The 16,963-nt window shown below is 43.9% G+C and overlaps 1 protein-coding gene across 1 annotated transcript in view; it reads left to right on the top strand.

Annotated features, from left to right (window-relative positions):
• Nucleotides 1-14,395, top strand: part of Sel1l3 (SEL1L family member 3) — a 101,872-nt gene extending 87,477 nt beyond the window's left edge. Inside the window, exons 21-24 of the mRNA XM_004847190.2 lie at nt 4,823-4,950; nt 5,537-5,639; nt 5,722-5,794; nt 13,299-14,395. Coding sequence (XP_004847247.1) covers nt 4,823-4,950; nt 5,537-5,639; nt 5,722-5,794; nt 13,299-13,438 — 444 coding nt within the window. The 3' untranslated portion in view covers nt 13,439-14,395. The remainder of the gene's footprint in view (nt 1-4,822; nt 4,951-5,536; nt 5,640-5,721; nt 5,795-13,298) is intronic.
• The last annotated feature ends 2,568 nt before the right edge of the window (nt 14,396-16,963 follow it).

Below are 16,963 nucleotides of genomic sequence, written 5' to 3'. Positions count from 1 at the left end.
AGGGTCTGAGGACCTCGCCACCTTTCCTGGGTACCGTACACAGGCTGCAGAGTTTGCAGTCTTTGTTCGTCTGTGTGCACACGCCCTTCACAGCAGCTCCATGAGGACAAGAACACAGTGGGGAACCTCGGCTGAGCTCCTGCTATGTTCCACACACTTTTCTCACAGCAGTCCCAGGGGCTGGAGATTTTTATACCAATTGCATAGTCCGAGATACGACAAGGTTGATGACTTATTCAAGGCCAGATAATCAGGTTATAGGCAAAGCAGTGGAGCCTAACCCTAGGTCACTGGCTCCAGCCCTCGGGGTGTCTCTACCAGATCCCATCAAATTAGCTCACAAGATAGAAACTCAAGACCCTAGAAGTGTGGTCATGGTGCGAAGTAGTTTGCATGGACAGTTGAGATAGTACTTAAGTGACAAGACTGTATTCTCGGTGACTTTTTTGGGAACTTCCTATTTTGAAATAATTTTGGATTTATAGAAAAATGGCAAAAAGAATTTAAAGAGTTCCTGTAGCCGCTTCACTTGACTTCTTTTAATGTTGTCTCACATAGCCACACAAAACCATCGACAAAGAAATTAACATGGGGACAGTAGCATTCCCTACACTTCAGACTTTCTTTGGGTTTCACCAGTTTTTCCACGAATACCCTTTCTCTGTTTTAGGGCCGAGTGCAGGATCCCACATTACATATTGTTGCTATCTTTCCTTCTGGTGTTCTCCAGTCTGTGACAGCTCCTGAGCCATCCCTGGTTTTCATGACCTTGATGCTTTCAAAGAATCCTGGTTGAGTATTTTGCAGAATGTCCCTTGGTTTGGGTCTGTCTTCTCTGTCTTCTCATGAATTAAGTGAGGTTATATATTTTGGGGCATGAACACTACAGATGCTGTGTGTCCCTGGCGTGTACACTAGGGCCACGTGATGGCCCTTTGTCTTAACATTGGCCAGGGAAATTTTAATCACCTGGTTAAGAGTTTTCTATTGGGTTAAGCAGGTTTCCATTGGACAGTTGGTATTTTCCCCTATCTAATTAAAAAATATCTTGAGGAGATGGTTTGCAACAATGGAAATATTCTGCTTGTCCTCAAATTTTTGCATGGGGATTTTAACAAATCTTACCTGCAACAATTATTAGCATGGCGTTCTAGTGAGAATTCTCTACTTCCCCCATTTCTTCTCCATGTGATACTTGCAATTCTCCTGTGAAGATCTTGAGGTCATGGTTACGAAGGAAGTTGGAATAGTTAACCACAGATACAAGTTTCGGGGGTCTTATGCTTTGGAATCTGATCACAAAGCAAAAGCTGGAAACTCATCCCTACTTCAGTCTTTTGTTGTTGTTGTCGCTGCTGAAGGTGTAACATCAGAGTGGTTGTGTACATGGGTTGAAATCCCACATCCCTCCCATTCATAGCTACTTATTCATGGCAAGTCACTAAAGCTGAGTCTCCACTTTCTCTGCTGTCAATGGCCGTAATAATAACACCTGCTTCATTGGATTCATGAGGTGCTTGGTGTAAAGATCTGGGCCCCATGCCAAGTTCACTCAGGGAACATCATCTATTCTGTTATTATTTCTTCTGCCACAAAGGTGTTACTACTAAAGGGTTTTGCTGTAGAGACAAACTCCCTTAGAAGATATCCGTTGTCGTTTAAAATTAGGCCTGGATAATTGGATTTTCAACTTTGATCGTTATTTTTTAGGAAGATAATGTTACAAAAGCAATGTGGGATAATGTTAAAAGAAATCAGACTGCATCCAGAATTTCATGGCAGGGACTTGTACTCCTTCCTGTCCTCAAGTTGCCTTCCAGGCCCTGTCCACTGGCACACGTGTCTGTCACGGGATGTACAGTGCACGTGCCACTCTCAGAATTTGTCTTACTGCTAACTGTAGCACTGTGCGTCTTTTATTACAATCTCTTTGCTGTCCCTCTTGTCAGCTGCCCGTATTCCACTGAGCCAAGGGACTGGAGCTTCTTAAGCTTCACCAATTGGCTGGTGATCGCTCTGTCATTTGCTAACTTACTCGCTGATTCAATGTGTGTTTGTCTAATCCTGGACAGTGCTTAGAGGTGGAGACATAAGGTGAAAAGGCAGTATTCTGGTTTTTTTTTTTGGTACCGGGGATCAAACTCGGGAACTTGTGTTTGCGAGGCAGGCGCCAGAACCACTGAGCTAAATCCCCAGCCCCAAAAGGCAGTATTCTTGCCTCTCTAGGATTTGTAGTCTACGGAGGAAGACTTGGAGGTCATTTCCTATCGTGTAGCGACTATCGCGAGCACTACCGTGAATGTTTCCACGTCTCTGTCTTTTCTCTTCATTTAAATAATTTAATTCTATTCTGGGAGATAGCATTACTGACTCACTGTCAGAGGTCTTATGAGCGCACAGAAGTGTATTTTTGATCTGCTTTCTGAAGGGGTTTTCCAGTTCATATCCACACAGCAATGGCTTAGTACAGGAAGGTGACTGAAATCTTGTCAGCAGTGGATGATTTAATTTCACTAATTCAATAACTACAAGTTGTTACTTCCTTATTGTTTTAAATGACATTTATTTAATTACTAGTGATGATGAACACTTTTACCCATACTTGTTGATGATAATTACTCTTCATATTTTCTTTTATGTGAATTCTCTGTTCTTATTCTTTGCTGGTTTATCTATTGGAGGCTTGATACTTTTTCATTCAAGTCATAATTAGCTCTTCATATATTGGCCTAGTAGATAATGAAAAGTAACCTATAATATTGTATACAGCCTACTGTTTTCTCACTTACTTTGATCTTATTTTTCCATTGATCAGAACCTTTAAAATTTTAGTGTTTATTTTACTTTTTTATTTTTATGTAATACAAATAGATATTAATAAAGAGAATATAAAGCCATTTTATGAAAAAAAAATTTTATAACAAATATAATTAGAGAATAACAATGGTAAATACACTGTGTATCATGATCTTAAAAGAATATATTTTCATTTGCTAATCTATCTCTCAACTCATTTCCTAATAATGCTATACCTTTTTTGCATAAAACATTTTAATTATTAACAAAGTATCTCACACTTGGTAAAATTTTGAATAATTTCTTTCTTTTTCACAATATCTATTATACTTTTTGGTCCTTATTTACACTTTCAGTTTCTTATACCAGAGATACAATGCAATATTTACACACATGTGTCTGATTTATTTCACTTAAAAGTATGGTTTCAAGGTGGTACATCCATTTACCTAGAAATGTCTCAAGTTTATCCTTTTTATGGCTGAGTAGTACTCCATTATAATTTTTAAAACCACATCATTTTTATACATTCATCAGTTGATGAGCATTTGAGTTGTTTCCAAGATTTAGTTATTACAAACTGTGCTGCTGTAAGCATGAATGCACATATATTGCTGTGGTATGATGCTTTTAAATCTTTGGGGAAGATGCCCAGAAGGAGAATAGCTGGGTCAAATGGAACCTCTAATCTTAGTTTTTTCAGGAATCTCCTACCTCAACTTTTAAATGTATCTTCCTTTCAGTAGAAGAGAAACAGTCTGTGTTCTGTTACTGCTGCTGCTGTGTATATGTATGTGTATGTGTTGCATGTACCTCTTAAAGGTACTTAACATTCCAATCTATCGAGAAGTTATTTAGGAGCATGGTGGAGACTCTGGACCCTGTCTGCTCACATTTGAATCCCAGCTCTGTCACTTTCCAGCTGTGTGATCTTGAGCTAGTTCCTTAACCTTCTGTGCCTCAGTTTCCAATCTGTAAAACAGGGAAGATAATAGTACAACTTCCATTCATCATGAGGATTAAGTGAGTATGTATAAAACAGACCAATGCCTCACATAGAGCAAGTTCTTAGAGACATCAGTTTAAATTGTATTCATCATGATTGCCACATAGGATGGTTACGTGATCTGGTAGATGGTGATTTTCATTTAGATTACTGTCACTGGCAACTGAAAGGCAAGGTGGGAGGGAGGACATAAGCCATGAAAACATGACCATGAATTCTTTGAGCCCGTTTCATTGTCAGGCTCTAGTGGTAAGTACCACATTGCTTTCTGTTGGCCTCTGGGTCTGGTCACATGCTCACGTGACTGACTGCATTCCTCTGTGTGGTATAAATGCACGTATGACATGTGACATAAGATGTATAAACGTCCTCTAGGACGTGTCCCTATGGTCGGGCTCCTGAACTGGGCTTTTCAAATTGGACCTGCATAGCCTGGTAGTAGGTAGATCCTACCTCTGAGGGTCTAGAAGGAAGGGGAAGGAAAATGTACCATAGTGGAGATTTGAGCCAGAAGGAATTGGAAAGGTTCCCATGCTGACCCAGGGAAGCTGAGGAAGGGGCCTGTGCGTTCTTGTGCTCAGGAGAGACGTTAGCACGTCAGTCATCGAGAACACCCAGCCACGGAAACACACTGACAGGCGATGGTGACCGGGACACAGCCCAGAAGTGACAGGCTGGCCTTCCCTCAGTGTGCTGGTTTGGTAGATGACCCCAGAGCACATCTTCCAGCCAGTTCTGCTTTGAGAGCAGCAGAGGGAAAAGGACAGATCTCCCGGTTGACTGGCTGCTGAGCAGATGGCATGCAGTGGCCTTTGAAAGCCTCCTGGTTTTCCTGCAAATAAATTTCTCAGATGGATATATTCAGGGAAACAGTTCATCAATGGAGGTGACAAAACCATCTGGCTTTGGGGACTGCAAAAAAAAATAAATAAGTTTGTAAAACTTTACATTCTGATGAAGGGTGTATGTCTGGCTTTCATTACAAGGAGTTCATGGGTTCTGTCTGTGTCTTGATTTTAGGGATTTTTTAACCTGGCCCTGCTAATTGAAGAAGGTGCTACAATCCCACACCATATTTTGGATTTCTTAGAAATTGACCCAGCACTCCATTCCAATAACATCTCCATTCTCCGGGAACTGTACGAAAGGTGAGTTCAGAGCCTCTTTAATCCTGATAGGTCTGGGGGGAACCCAAGAGAGGGGGTGCTGTTTGCGTTTTGGTACAAGTTAGCCTTCCCCTTAGTTTGAGATGTCAGGTGTTAGAAAAAGGGCCCAAGATTTGCATCTATTAGAGAACTCTCAGCCAGACACAAATTCTCTTTTCTAGTAGCCAAGACCCAACATATAGAATGTGCTTGCTCTGAAGTTCAAGTGCTGACCAGGATTTTCCTTGAGAATGGAAAAAGCAGTGCGTCTGATTAGCCCATGCTCCTCTGAAAGATAGGGAGGCCTTCCCAGGTCCGGACTTCGGACCAGCACTCAGACAGAAACATTACCCTGGCAGGCCCTGTGCTGAGCCCTCCTTATAATTAAGGACACAATGAAAGTAACCTTTTTCCGAGATTTTGGCCACGATCTCAGAATTCCAGGTCAGGCCCAAACCCCTTAGACCTGGCTTTCGGTCTCTGCTTTTCATCTGAGTGTGCTCATTTGTGCAAAAGCTGAAGAGTGTAGGTTTGGGGATCTGAAAAGGCAAGTCATGAGTAGGGCCACAGAGCGTGCGCTTTGTCACAGGTGCTGGAACCACAGTAACGAGGAGTCCTTCAGCCCCTGCTCCCTGGCCTGGCTGTACCTCCACTTGCGGCTTATCTGGGGTGCCGTCCTGCACTCTGCCCTGGTAGGTGTATCATCCCCCCGGCCCTGCCCTCGTGCTTCCTGCCCTTTGTCAGTCATCTGATGCATGCCTTGGATGTTTGCAGATCTACTTTCTGGGAACCTTCCTGCTCTCCGTATTGATCGCCGGGACTGTGCAGTATTTCCAGGCTGTCTCAGGTAAAGACTTATTATAAAAGGGCAAGCAGGTTGAAAAGCTAGGGATTCTGGTTCCCTGCTAGGGAAATGATACTCTCTCTCCTCGAACCCTTTGTCATATGCTACTTCCTTCTGTTAGGCCATGCCCTAGATGGGCCCACTCCAGGTGACTCATAATCCTTGCCTGTAGGGAGGCCCAAAAGCTTTGAGATTTTTCAAAGTAAGATTTTTTAAAAAGAGTTTAAGAAATTGAACTAAAATGTCTATCAAAACTCCACTTCTGTGTGGCTGAAAAGCCAGCTCCAAGCCCCCTCCTACAGGAAACCTTCCCATCCATTCTGGCCAAGGAATCAAATGTGTGAAAGGACAAACGCTCATCATAGTGAATAAACACACCAGACACGTGGCCTCAGAGTCCCCCGAGGGGGACTGAGTCCAGCTTGGTCTCCGCTAATCCCTATTGTTTTCCTGAGCTAGCGTCGGGTAGTAATTAAGGAGATCGTGCCCTAGTTGCTTCTATTTGAGCTTAAAATCCAGACTTGGTTACTCATTACCTGTGTGATTTATGGCAAGTTACCTGTGCTTCCTGATCTCCCAGTTTCTCATCCATCAAACGAGGTTCTGATGGTAGCTTCTTGCCAGGAAAATAAAATGAAAAAGTTAAGTGAGAAAACAACACAGAAGACACTAACCAAAATGACAATTATTGTCAAATGCTAGCTATTATACTTAGCTGGTATATAAAACCCTTTCCATAAATGTGAGCTATTATGTTTACCTCCCTGTTACACTGTAGTTAGTTCTGAAGGCTTTAGTCCAGTCATTTAGGGTACCTCACACTTAGTAGGTGCTCAAGCCTGCTTTTGGGAAATTCTTGTTTTCCACCATCTTGGATAGCTAGCAAAGACCAACAGCGGCATTTACAAATGGAGCAGACACGGAATTTGAGCTTTCAAATGGTGGTTATTTGGGTAGGAGATAATGAGAAGCTAAAGGAATGCAGCCTGCCTTTTCTTCCCTCAAGAGAAGGGCATCTCTGTTTGAGAGGCAGACTGGGAATCACTTCTTCTGATTTACCTGAGGAGCTTTACGGGGAGCCAGCCAGAGCCCCTCCAGGTGTGACTCCTCCTCTTTGTCCTCAGCCAGTGAATAAATCTCCTTCATGCAAATTTCATCCTGTCCCTAAATTTGTTGCCAGGTAGAGCACATTTATTTTGCATCTTGTCAGTGTTTTCCATTTCAAATTATCGGTGTCATTTTTGCTCTGTAGAAATATTGTCATGATTATTACAAATGCACTTCCCTTAGAGGAGCTGAAAATTGTCTTTATGATTTTATGCCAGCTGGTAGCCATGAAAATTCATGGGCGGGTAGAATTGCTTTTATCAGAAGTCGCCACGTTTTCCTGTCTTCACGTCTTCATTATCAGTCCCTCTGTATTCTTGTCTCCCTGTCCCTCTTGTCCTTTAGTATATTTTTCCCTTCCTGTGTCTCCTTGGTTTTTCCTTGTTTTTGCAAACTTTTCCAGCACCTGCCTTCTTCCGCTCTAACCCGCCTAGAGAAGGTTCTGTCTGTATAAGATCTTACAACCAATTTCTTTCTGCAGCCTTCCTTTGACAGATGAGTTGCCTGGCCCAGTAAGGAAAGAGAAGGCAAGACTTAGACATAAAATTTCAAACTGCCTTTCAGAATCACGATCTTTTAAAACAGTGGCTGTTAGGGCCAGGGATTTAGCTCAGTGGTTCTGCCACCTGCCTCGCAAGTGCAAGGTCCCAAGTTCCATCCCCGGTACCAAAAAATAAATAAAAATAAAAATAAAACAGTGGCTGTTGACCGTCTTAGACCCATTGTCCCTCACATGAGGAATATTTTGTCACACTTTGTTTCATACCTTGAAATGATATTCATAATTAATCTGCCCACACACATATTTTAAAAATGCATGTAGGGCCCTATTTCTCCTTAAGGACAAATAAAAAGAAACAAATGGTAAAATAGTATCTATTTCCTTATGTAAATTCTAGTCCAGTGCTTCTTAATGTCAATATGTGCACAAACCCACAGGGATCACATTAGATGCAGACTTTGATTTAGGCATTTCTAATAATTCCTCACTTTGACCAGGAAGGGCAGTCTTCCTCATAGGGTGAAGGTGCCGGTCACTTTGAGGGAAGAAGGTCCTCCCTCAGCAGAGTGGTACAGGGGACAAGGCACAGAGCCCTGGGGGAGTAGATGCCAGTCTGCCTGAGGCCACAGCTTTTGCCACTGCTGTCTCAATGAGCAGATGGTGGCCGGGGTCTGTGACCTGCTGAGGGGAGGACAGTGGTAGGTGCTGCAGTAGCTGTGGTGTCCCGCAGCAAGCAGGTGCTGGCTCAGTCTTTAAAAAGGACTCAAATTTGCTAGTTAGGAGCCTCCCATATGCAACGTGGGATAAGGATGTAGCTAGAAGTTAGGGATCTTTGTCATTGCATTTTTTCCAGGCAGTTGTTCTTAGAATTGATGGTGTATCTTCAAGGCTTTCCATTGGCCTGTCCATCCAATATTCATTCAGCTCCAACTTCCTTCATTTTCCTCCTGAGTTCATGTGCTCAGTGACATATTGTCAGCACATCACAGCCCTTTGCCATATTAAACTCTCCCGTGTCCAGAAGGGCAGCAGTGAAAGACAGAAGTCAGCAGCACCAGTGGAACAAAAGTCGGGCTGCCAAATGCTGGCCCTGCCACTAACTGTATGACCAGGAGCAAGGAAGGGATCCTGTCTGTGTCTCAGTTTCCTCTTCTGTAAAACAGCACAAATCATAGTGCACCTACTGCCTCCTGTAATTGAGAGAACCAAATGTGATCACGTGTTCAGCCCTCAGAGCTCCCCCAAATGCTAGCTGGGAGCACCCCAGGACTGATGGCCAATGGAGGGTTTTACCTGCAATTACAGCCTGCCGCCCCCAGGGGGCACCTCACTTAAATAGTTTGAAAGGATTACCAGAGCCTCCCATCCCACGCTTTGCTATGCTGTGAAACTTAAAGCCTGAGATTCTTTTTTTTGGTACCAGGGATCAAACTCAGGACCTTGCGTTTGTGAGACAGGCATGAAGCCACTGAGCTAAATGCCTGGCCCCATAAGGTTCTTTTTAAAAGCATCTAAACAGAGGCATTGACTAATCTATCAAAAGTACCAAGATGGTGCATAGCAGATATTGCCTGTCTTTTTTATTTCCTTTAGGGAACTTGTTTTGACTTCTATCTGGCAACCCGCCAGACAGCACTGTCTTTCTGAGGCTAATGCCTCCCAGGCTCCTACAAAGGGTCACTTGGTTGTCACCAGTCTGAGAGCAGAACACACAGCACCCAGGCTATGGATTGGATTCACAGCTTCAGGGTTACAGGGCAGCTCTGTCCTCTTTGCGAAGCCGAGCACCGTGAACTTCTGGTCCTCTTTCCCGTTGCTTCGGGGGCTCCAAGGGCTCTGAGCAGTGCAGTTCCCAGACAGACTCAGCCCCTCTCCCGGACTCCAGAAAGCTCTTTCCCCTGCCTCACTGCCTCTCAAAAGCACTTGCCCTCTCGCTCCCTGTCAAAGATGCCAAGCATAATTACCTTAATGGAGCAGACTTTTGAAAAACAAAAACTATCTCAAAATAAAGTGTGTCTAGAGCCACCTCCACTTAGCCTCAGCCACAAACCTTCCCTGAAACAAAGGAACAAACAAAAAAGCCTAAGCCCAGCTGGCTGCCTGCCTGAAGGGAGGTAAAAGGAAGAACAGAGGTAGAAAGCAGGAACCAGTGTTGCAGAGGAAGAGTCCGGTCCCACTGTGGGTTCAGCACCCCTAATCTGAAAATGCAAAATCCAAAATCTGAAACGCTTTTGAGTACCAACATGATGCCACAGATAGAAAATTACACACTCAGACTCATAGGATGGGTTACAGTCGAAATGTAGGTGCACTAAAAATATTGTATGAAATTACCTTCAGGCTGTGTGTATAAAGCGATTATGAAACAAGTGAATTTCACGTTTAGACTTGAGTCCCTGTTCATTATGTATAGGCAGATATTCCAAAGCCAGGGGAAAATGTCTGAAATCTCTGATTCTGGAATACTCAACTTGTCACATTGGTGCAAACTTCCTGTCTCAATGCAACACACAGCGTACTCCAAGATCTGCAGGCTCCCACTCCAGGTTATAGGTCACCCTTGCTAGGCCAGCCTGCCGCAACATTGGTCATTTATATATAACCGTGTCCTCCTCTCCAGCTAAACGGTTAGCCTGCTGTTCTTTTTTAAAGAGTAAGATCTTATGAGCAAGATTAAGTAAATCTTTCTCTACTCTTTTCCTGTCTTCTACATTTCTAGTTAATGAGGTTTCTACTAAAGTACAGTAAAATGTCACAAAGTCGTGCTCATGAAAAAAACACTAGCCTGTAAGTTAGAGAGATTTCACGGTGAGACCTCATCCTATCTCACCCCATCTCATTGCCCTTGGCCCCCACCAACATCTCCACCGGGAAGATATGTCCCAGGGACGGGGATCTTGTGCCTATCTTGGGCCCTGCTACATCCAGAGGCCAGAATGAAATAGGCTAGATCTTATTCATACCATAACATTTGAACACCTTCCTCCCCACCGCCTCATTCTTAAAAACATTCTACCATTTCAGGATTAGCCCAGTATATGCTCCAGGTGTAGTGGTGCATGCCTGTAATCCCAGTACTCGGGAGGCTGAGGCAGAAGGATTGACACTGGTTTGAAGCCAGCCTGGGCTACATGGTGAGTTTGAGGTCAGGGTAAACTACACAGTGAGACCCTGTCTCAAACAGCAACAAAAGGATTTACCCAATATATTCCCCTGTATATTTATTTTATACTCACATCTGGTCAGCTGGCAGCAGATGTTTTTCCTACAGTGGTCTGCAACAGAAATCAGTAAACTTTTTCAGTAAAGGGCCAGATAATAAACATTTTGTGCTCTGGGGCTGTTGCAAGTCCACTCTGCCAACGGAGCTTGGAAGCAGCCATCTGTGGTTGGGTCTCTAATGAAACTTTACTGTGGACACATTTGAATTTCACCTGTTTCTCCCATGACACAAAATACTATTCTTTTGGTTTTCGTTCAGTTATTTAAAATGTGAATTCTCAGATCATGAGCCAAACAAAAACCAGGCAGCGGCTGCATTGGGGCCAGCTCCTGCTTATTCTCACTAATGTACAGAAAATGGTCCCCGAGGCAGCAAGCAATCCACAAATCACTTCTGTTTGGCTCTGGAGCGTACTCTGTAATTCTTTAAAGCAGCACGCTGATTTTCCTGGTTACCTTGATTGTAGTCCAGTAATAAAATTAGCACGCATTCCAGGTGAGCAGAAACAAAGAGGCCACTTTAAAATTAAGATAAGCAGTGGTGGGGCTGGAGCAGTGATTGCAGAGCCCCACCAGAGGGACAGGGTTCTTGGGCAAATAATAACAGTGACTGCAGAAATGGTCAGTGTCTCTGTTGTACACTTACCAGAAGGTTTAAATAGTGGTGATGCTAATTAGCCATTCCTTCTCCATTTACACACTGGCACTTTTTGTTTTAATCAGAAAACTGATTGCTGATTTATCTTGTTACCATGGTGACTTAAACATCCCCTGAGATTGAAAATCCATGCTTAGTGCTACATTAACTTTTGCACAGGTTCCCAAAAAGAGAGGTCCTTGGGTCACAGGGAGTTGGGACACCATCTGCTCCAAGCCCCTCAGGGGAGGAGACGGAGGCACATGAGACACAAGCTCTTTGAAACTGCAACATCCACCATTCAGTATCTACACCAAGGTCACCTGTTAGTGGCAGATAAATGAAACTTGCCCCACAGGCAAGGTCTGGTGACTGCAGCAAAATGGTCTTTGTACCTCGTCACCAGGTCTCCAGTCACTGAATCACCAGCCAGGGTGATGACTGTAATGACCCTGGAAATATCACGTTATTCCATGATTGCCTCCTACCCTATCCTGTTCTTTCCAGTCTCTGGGCCACATCTGCTGCAGGTGTGGAAAGGGTGCTGAGGAAAGACCTGTCCACATCCAGGAAAGGCAGGGGCTGTGAGGCCCCTTCTGAGACTTTCTGGAGGTGACCTTAAATATTAGAGGTGTAAAAGTCAGATTTCATATAGAAATCAGATGTCAGCATGGGAGCATCTTCTTAAAGTCTACACATTTCAGGATGGATATTTGGGAACCTTCAAAAATGGCTCCACTTACCAAAAGCTGCACAAGACATATTACTGTGCTTAATAAAGGTCACTTATAAAAGACAAACTGGTGATAAGGCTACTGAGCTGACTATACATCACACAACTGCAAATTGCTAGCTCCATTTTGCAGATAAGCCGTAGTTCAGAGAAGTTAAGAAACTGACTCAAGATTACCCAGCTGGTAAACATTGGAGCCCTTTGACCCCTAGTCTCTCTGGCTTTGAAGTTTGTGCTGTTTTCTTAGACGACTGGGGCCAGAAAGCACTTCAGGCCTCCCAGGAACAAACACACCCACTCTTGTGTCCACTCTGAAGCCATGCACCTGAAATTAATCAGTCATCACACATTTCCCCATGACCCGGCTCACTGGTGGTGCTGAGATCTTCCCAGTACCAGGCACTGTTCTAGCACTTTTTGAGCATTAACTCATTTAATTCTTAGCAAAACTCAATGCAGTAGAGATACTTTTCTCCAGTTTGTGGAGGCAGAGGGGGGATAGGTAACCTGTCCAAGGTCACACAGCTGTTAAAGAGCAGAGAAAACAGGTTCCAGAGCCAGTGGTCCTAACTGGGGCACTTTTCAGTCTCGGGGTTTATCAGCCCTAGCATGGTTGACATTTGGAGCTGAGTCCTTCTTTGTTGTGGGGTACCCGGGACATTGTAGGGTGTTGAGCAGCTTCCATGGGCTCCACCCACTAGATACCAGCAGCATCCCCCACCTTGGGGTTATGACAGCCAAAATTGTCTCTGATCCCTGGGTGCAAAAAAATCACTCCCATTTGAAAATCACTGATATAAAGTTTAAAACTGTGTCTCTACCATTGGTGGTCGTCCAATCCCCTTACTAAAGAGAGATTGACAATTTAGCCTAGTAATTATGTTTTATAGCCCGTATACACATTTATTTAAACAAAACAACTGAAACTAAATCTGGCACATCATCCAAATGAAATATGAACATGAATAAAACCAACACTCCTTTCTTAGTGGTTGCTATGATCTATGGTTTGCATTGCATCAATATCATGGGGGTAAAAAAAAGATATGGCTACAGCCTGTGAAACAGATCGGAAGTTTTTTTGGCCTAGAAATGCTGGTATAAATGCAGTAACTTAGACTCCTAGGATGTCAGAACCGTCAGAGATCTTTACATATCCATTCCAACCTGCCATTTGCAACAAAGTTCAAAGAACCTAGATAAACGGTCCAAAGTTGCCTGTCTGCTTTGCCTGGGGAGCGGAGCACCTCTCCTGGGTGTGGTTGGACGTCCTGCAAGCTCAGTGCTGTTGTGCCTGTCTTTGCAGCCAGCGGATCCCCTCCAGTGCCAGCCCAGGGCTCCCCAGACCGAACTGCAGCCACTGCAAGTCCTGCTGTGACTCCAGCCACAGATGCCTCCGACCCCAACCAGCCCATGGTCACTAGTAACCCAGAGCCACGTGGGTGAACTGTGCACTCCGGATCTTTCGGGCCGAAGGGAATCCTTCCAACAGCGGTCATCAAAAGGTTGGGGCCAGGGGATTCTACTGATAAACACCTTAAAAATCTTGTCAGCTGGATGCACATTTTGCCCTCGGTGTCATTCCTTTTTCAACCGCATTACAGGGACCAGCCCCGAGCTGACAGTCCTTACACCAAAGGTCATCAAACAACCCCAGAGGAACATCTGGGTCTGAGGGCGTGTGGGGGAGGTCTGCTGGTCACCACAGGCTTTGTTCCCGGGGGGACTGGTTTGGGAGTCACAGTTCGCCTTGTGGCACATCCGGTTTCTTACAAACGGAGAGGTGTTTTAAAGAGTCTTTGTCCTTTGTTCGTTCTCTTTGATCCAAGAACAGAAAATCGTGACTTCTCTATAAGATAGATAATGTCAAAATATCCATATTTGCCACAGCCTGCTCTTCAAAGCCCCGCTGGCAGATTTCTGTCTGACTTCCAAAACCCAGCAGTTATAAAGCACCTTAAAATAAATAGTTAATCGATGAAAATGCAGGGAAGGCGACGGCTTTGTAAATTGGTTTACATTTTTCTCCTTGGATTTTTCTAGGGTTGTAGTGCTTCCAAATCATTTGATAACATTGTTGGATAACATTTATGTTTCAATTGCAATCCACGAAATGACATCTAGACAATTCTTAGTATTTAAGTGTAGTCTTCTCCATGAATTACCCATTAGAATAGACTGGCAGCAATGGAATATGCAGAAAACAAGCCTTTAGCTCATAGTCTCATCTCGGTCTGGGTAGGGGAGCGTGTGTGTGTGGGTAGGAGGGCAAAGAAGAGCAGAATGTCTGTATACTGTGAGCTGCTAGCGTAGTAAATACCAGTAATGCAATATCATGGGTCCAAACTACTCTTTGCACTACTTTATTTACAGTAGTAAATAAAATTATTTTTGTACAGTTGACTCTTGGAAAATGACTTTTTCTTTTTCCTAGTTATTGTAGTCATCATACAGAGTGCTAAGTTCCATGTATTCTCCTTAGGAGGGAAAAGAAATCCTCCTTTGGATGGGATTATCTCTGTAACCCATTAACGCCTGTGGGTAGGAAGGCGGAGCGCAGCTCCTCTGCGGGGATCCTGGGCTCAGGCCTGGTCCCTATAATGTTTGCCAAGTGTCACACATTGTTTCGGGGCTTCTTGCTGCTCTGAGGCTGGCTTTAGATTAATTCTAGGTTAAGCCCATAGTTTCACCCTCTTTCTCCTATGTCTGCTGCTTTGTCCCGTTTGTGAAAGAGCCAGACTTTGAAGCCTAGGAGTCCTGGGTACAAATTCTGGTTCTATAACTTACCAGCTCAGTGACTGTGAGGAGTAATTAACCCTCTCTGGATCTCGAAGTCCTATGCTTTGAGGTGGGGGTGAGAAAATCCGTACCTCTTGGGCTTCTCATGGCGTTTAAATGTGATCACATATGTAATGCCTGCAGAACAGGTTGTTATTTCTATTAGGAAGAGAAATCTCCCAGGCCAGACAGTGGACCCCGCTGGGCCCAGAACCTCTCTTCAAGCCAAACACCCACTCCCCCACTGCTGGGAATGTTGGCTGCTGACGACTCTTAGCTGCCACCTTCCCCAGAAATCGCCCTCAGCTGCGGGGCTCTGGCCAAGGTCATGCCCTTGCCACTGGCTCATTGGTGTAGGTGGGAGTGTTCAGTGTGAGCACTGTTGGCATTTGGGCTGGAGGATTCTTTGTTGTGGGTGGGCATCGTGTACATGGAAGGCTGTTAAGCAGCAGCCCTGGCCTTGACCCACTGGATGCCAGCAGCACCCACTCTCCCACCCCTGTTCCTCCCATTGGTGATGGCCGAGAATGTCCCCAGGCATTGTCAGATATTGTCTTGGGAGTAAAATGGTACCCCCACGTGAGAATGAATGACGTAGGAAAACAACGTCCCCTTGCCTCAGTTTGAAATAGCCATGAAGGGTGTCGCAGCTCCAGAACACCACCTCAATGCAATCCTGCTTCTCATTCTGCCCATTTCTGCCCTTCTCACCTTTTTTTTTTTTTGAAAGCAAGTATTTTATTTAAATCAGTTGTCAAATCACAGTTTATCCAAATGAACATAATGCAACATTGTAAAAGAAGGGGCACAAATATGACACAGACACAATCCAGTATCTATCAGAATCCCTACTCACCTTCCTATAGGGTCCCCCGACGCTGGTCACCATCAGCCTTCACACCCAACTCTGTACCTTGAGTGTCCAAGAAAATTAAATATCTAAGTGTGGTAGGGCTGAGTAGCTTAAACAATAGAAATGTATTTTTTTTCACAGTTCTGAAGGTTAGAAGTCCAAGATCAAGATGTTGGCAAGCTTGGTTCTTTCTGAGTGCTCTCTCTTTGGCTTGTGAATGGGCTTCCCCTACCCTCTTTGAGACAGGGTCTTGGTATGTAGTCCAGGCTAGCCTTGAATCTGCTGCATTGCCCAGGCTTCTTATAAGAACATTAGTTATTTGGATTAGGGCCCGCGCTTTGGGCTTCATTTTATTTTAATCACTTCTTTAAAGGCTCTACTTCCATATATAGTCATTCTAAGATACTGGATCTTAGGACTTCAACATATGAACATTGAAACATTGAGGGGGCCAGAATTCCAGCCATTACACTAACCTGAGACAACATGAAAGGGTAGTTCAGGTCCAGAATATGGACTCAGGGCAGCATTTTGATCTAAGCTGTCCAAACATCACTCACTCCCAGTTAAAGTTGGAAAATGCTGGTGTTTTTCCACTTTTGGTGAAGCTGGTAGACTGTCAATTCATGTCTCGTCTTAAATATCTGTTCCTTGGAGACTTCTCAAGGCTTATGTTCTGTATCTCTAGCCTCAACCTTCCTCTTGTCCCAGAAAGGTGTTGCCCTAGTTCCCACCAGGCCAGTGTCCAAGCTGGCTGGAAGAAAATTGCATAGTGAGAACAGTGTGGAGTAGGAGAAGGGAAAAGGGAACGGGAAGATGGAGACAAAGGTAAAATCTAGTTACTTCCCTGTTGTCTCCTCCACTCCAGCATTCTTAAACCAGATGTGTGAAACAAATCTAGCCCAAAGATGTGATAAAGCCATGACTTTAGTGATATCCCAACCGAAGTCCTAGTTTTGTGAATGTGGTAAGGAACTGACAAAATGATTTTTAAATTTATATGAGAGAATAGAAGCTCATTCATAGCTATGGAAAGTTGGAGGGAAGGCAAGTAAAAAGAACTGATCTAACACCATTAGACTATGAAACCATAGTAACAGAAACAGTGAGGAGGTAATACAAGAGTGAGTAAATAGTTTAATGGAAAAACATAGAAAGCCCAGGAGCAGATGGATAGAAATTTGGTACATGGTAAAGAGGAATCACAAATTAGCAGAGCTAAGAATGGAACATTTAGTAGATAGACAGTAAATTGGCTAATCATATTTTGAAAAATAAGACTAAAATTATACCTTATTTATATGACTCCAAATATATATTACATATAAGTTATATGTAGT

This window comes from Heterocephalus glaber, unplaced genomic scaffold (genome assembly GCF_053883595.1).
Source record: "Heterocephalus glaber isolate CG9 unplaced genomic scaffold, H.glaber_assembly_v1.0 deba00001509, whole genome shotgun sequence".
Taxonomy (NCBI): domain Eukaryota; kingdom Metazoa; phylum Chordata; class Mammalia; order Rodentia; family Bathyergidae; genus Heterocephalus; species Heterocephalus glaber.
Note: the sequence above shows the minus strand (reverse complement) of the source record. Positions and strands in the feature narration are given on the sequence as shown.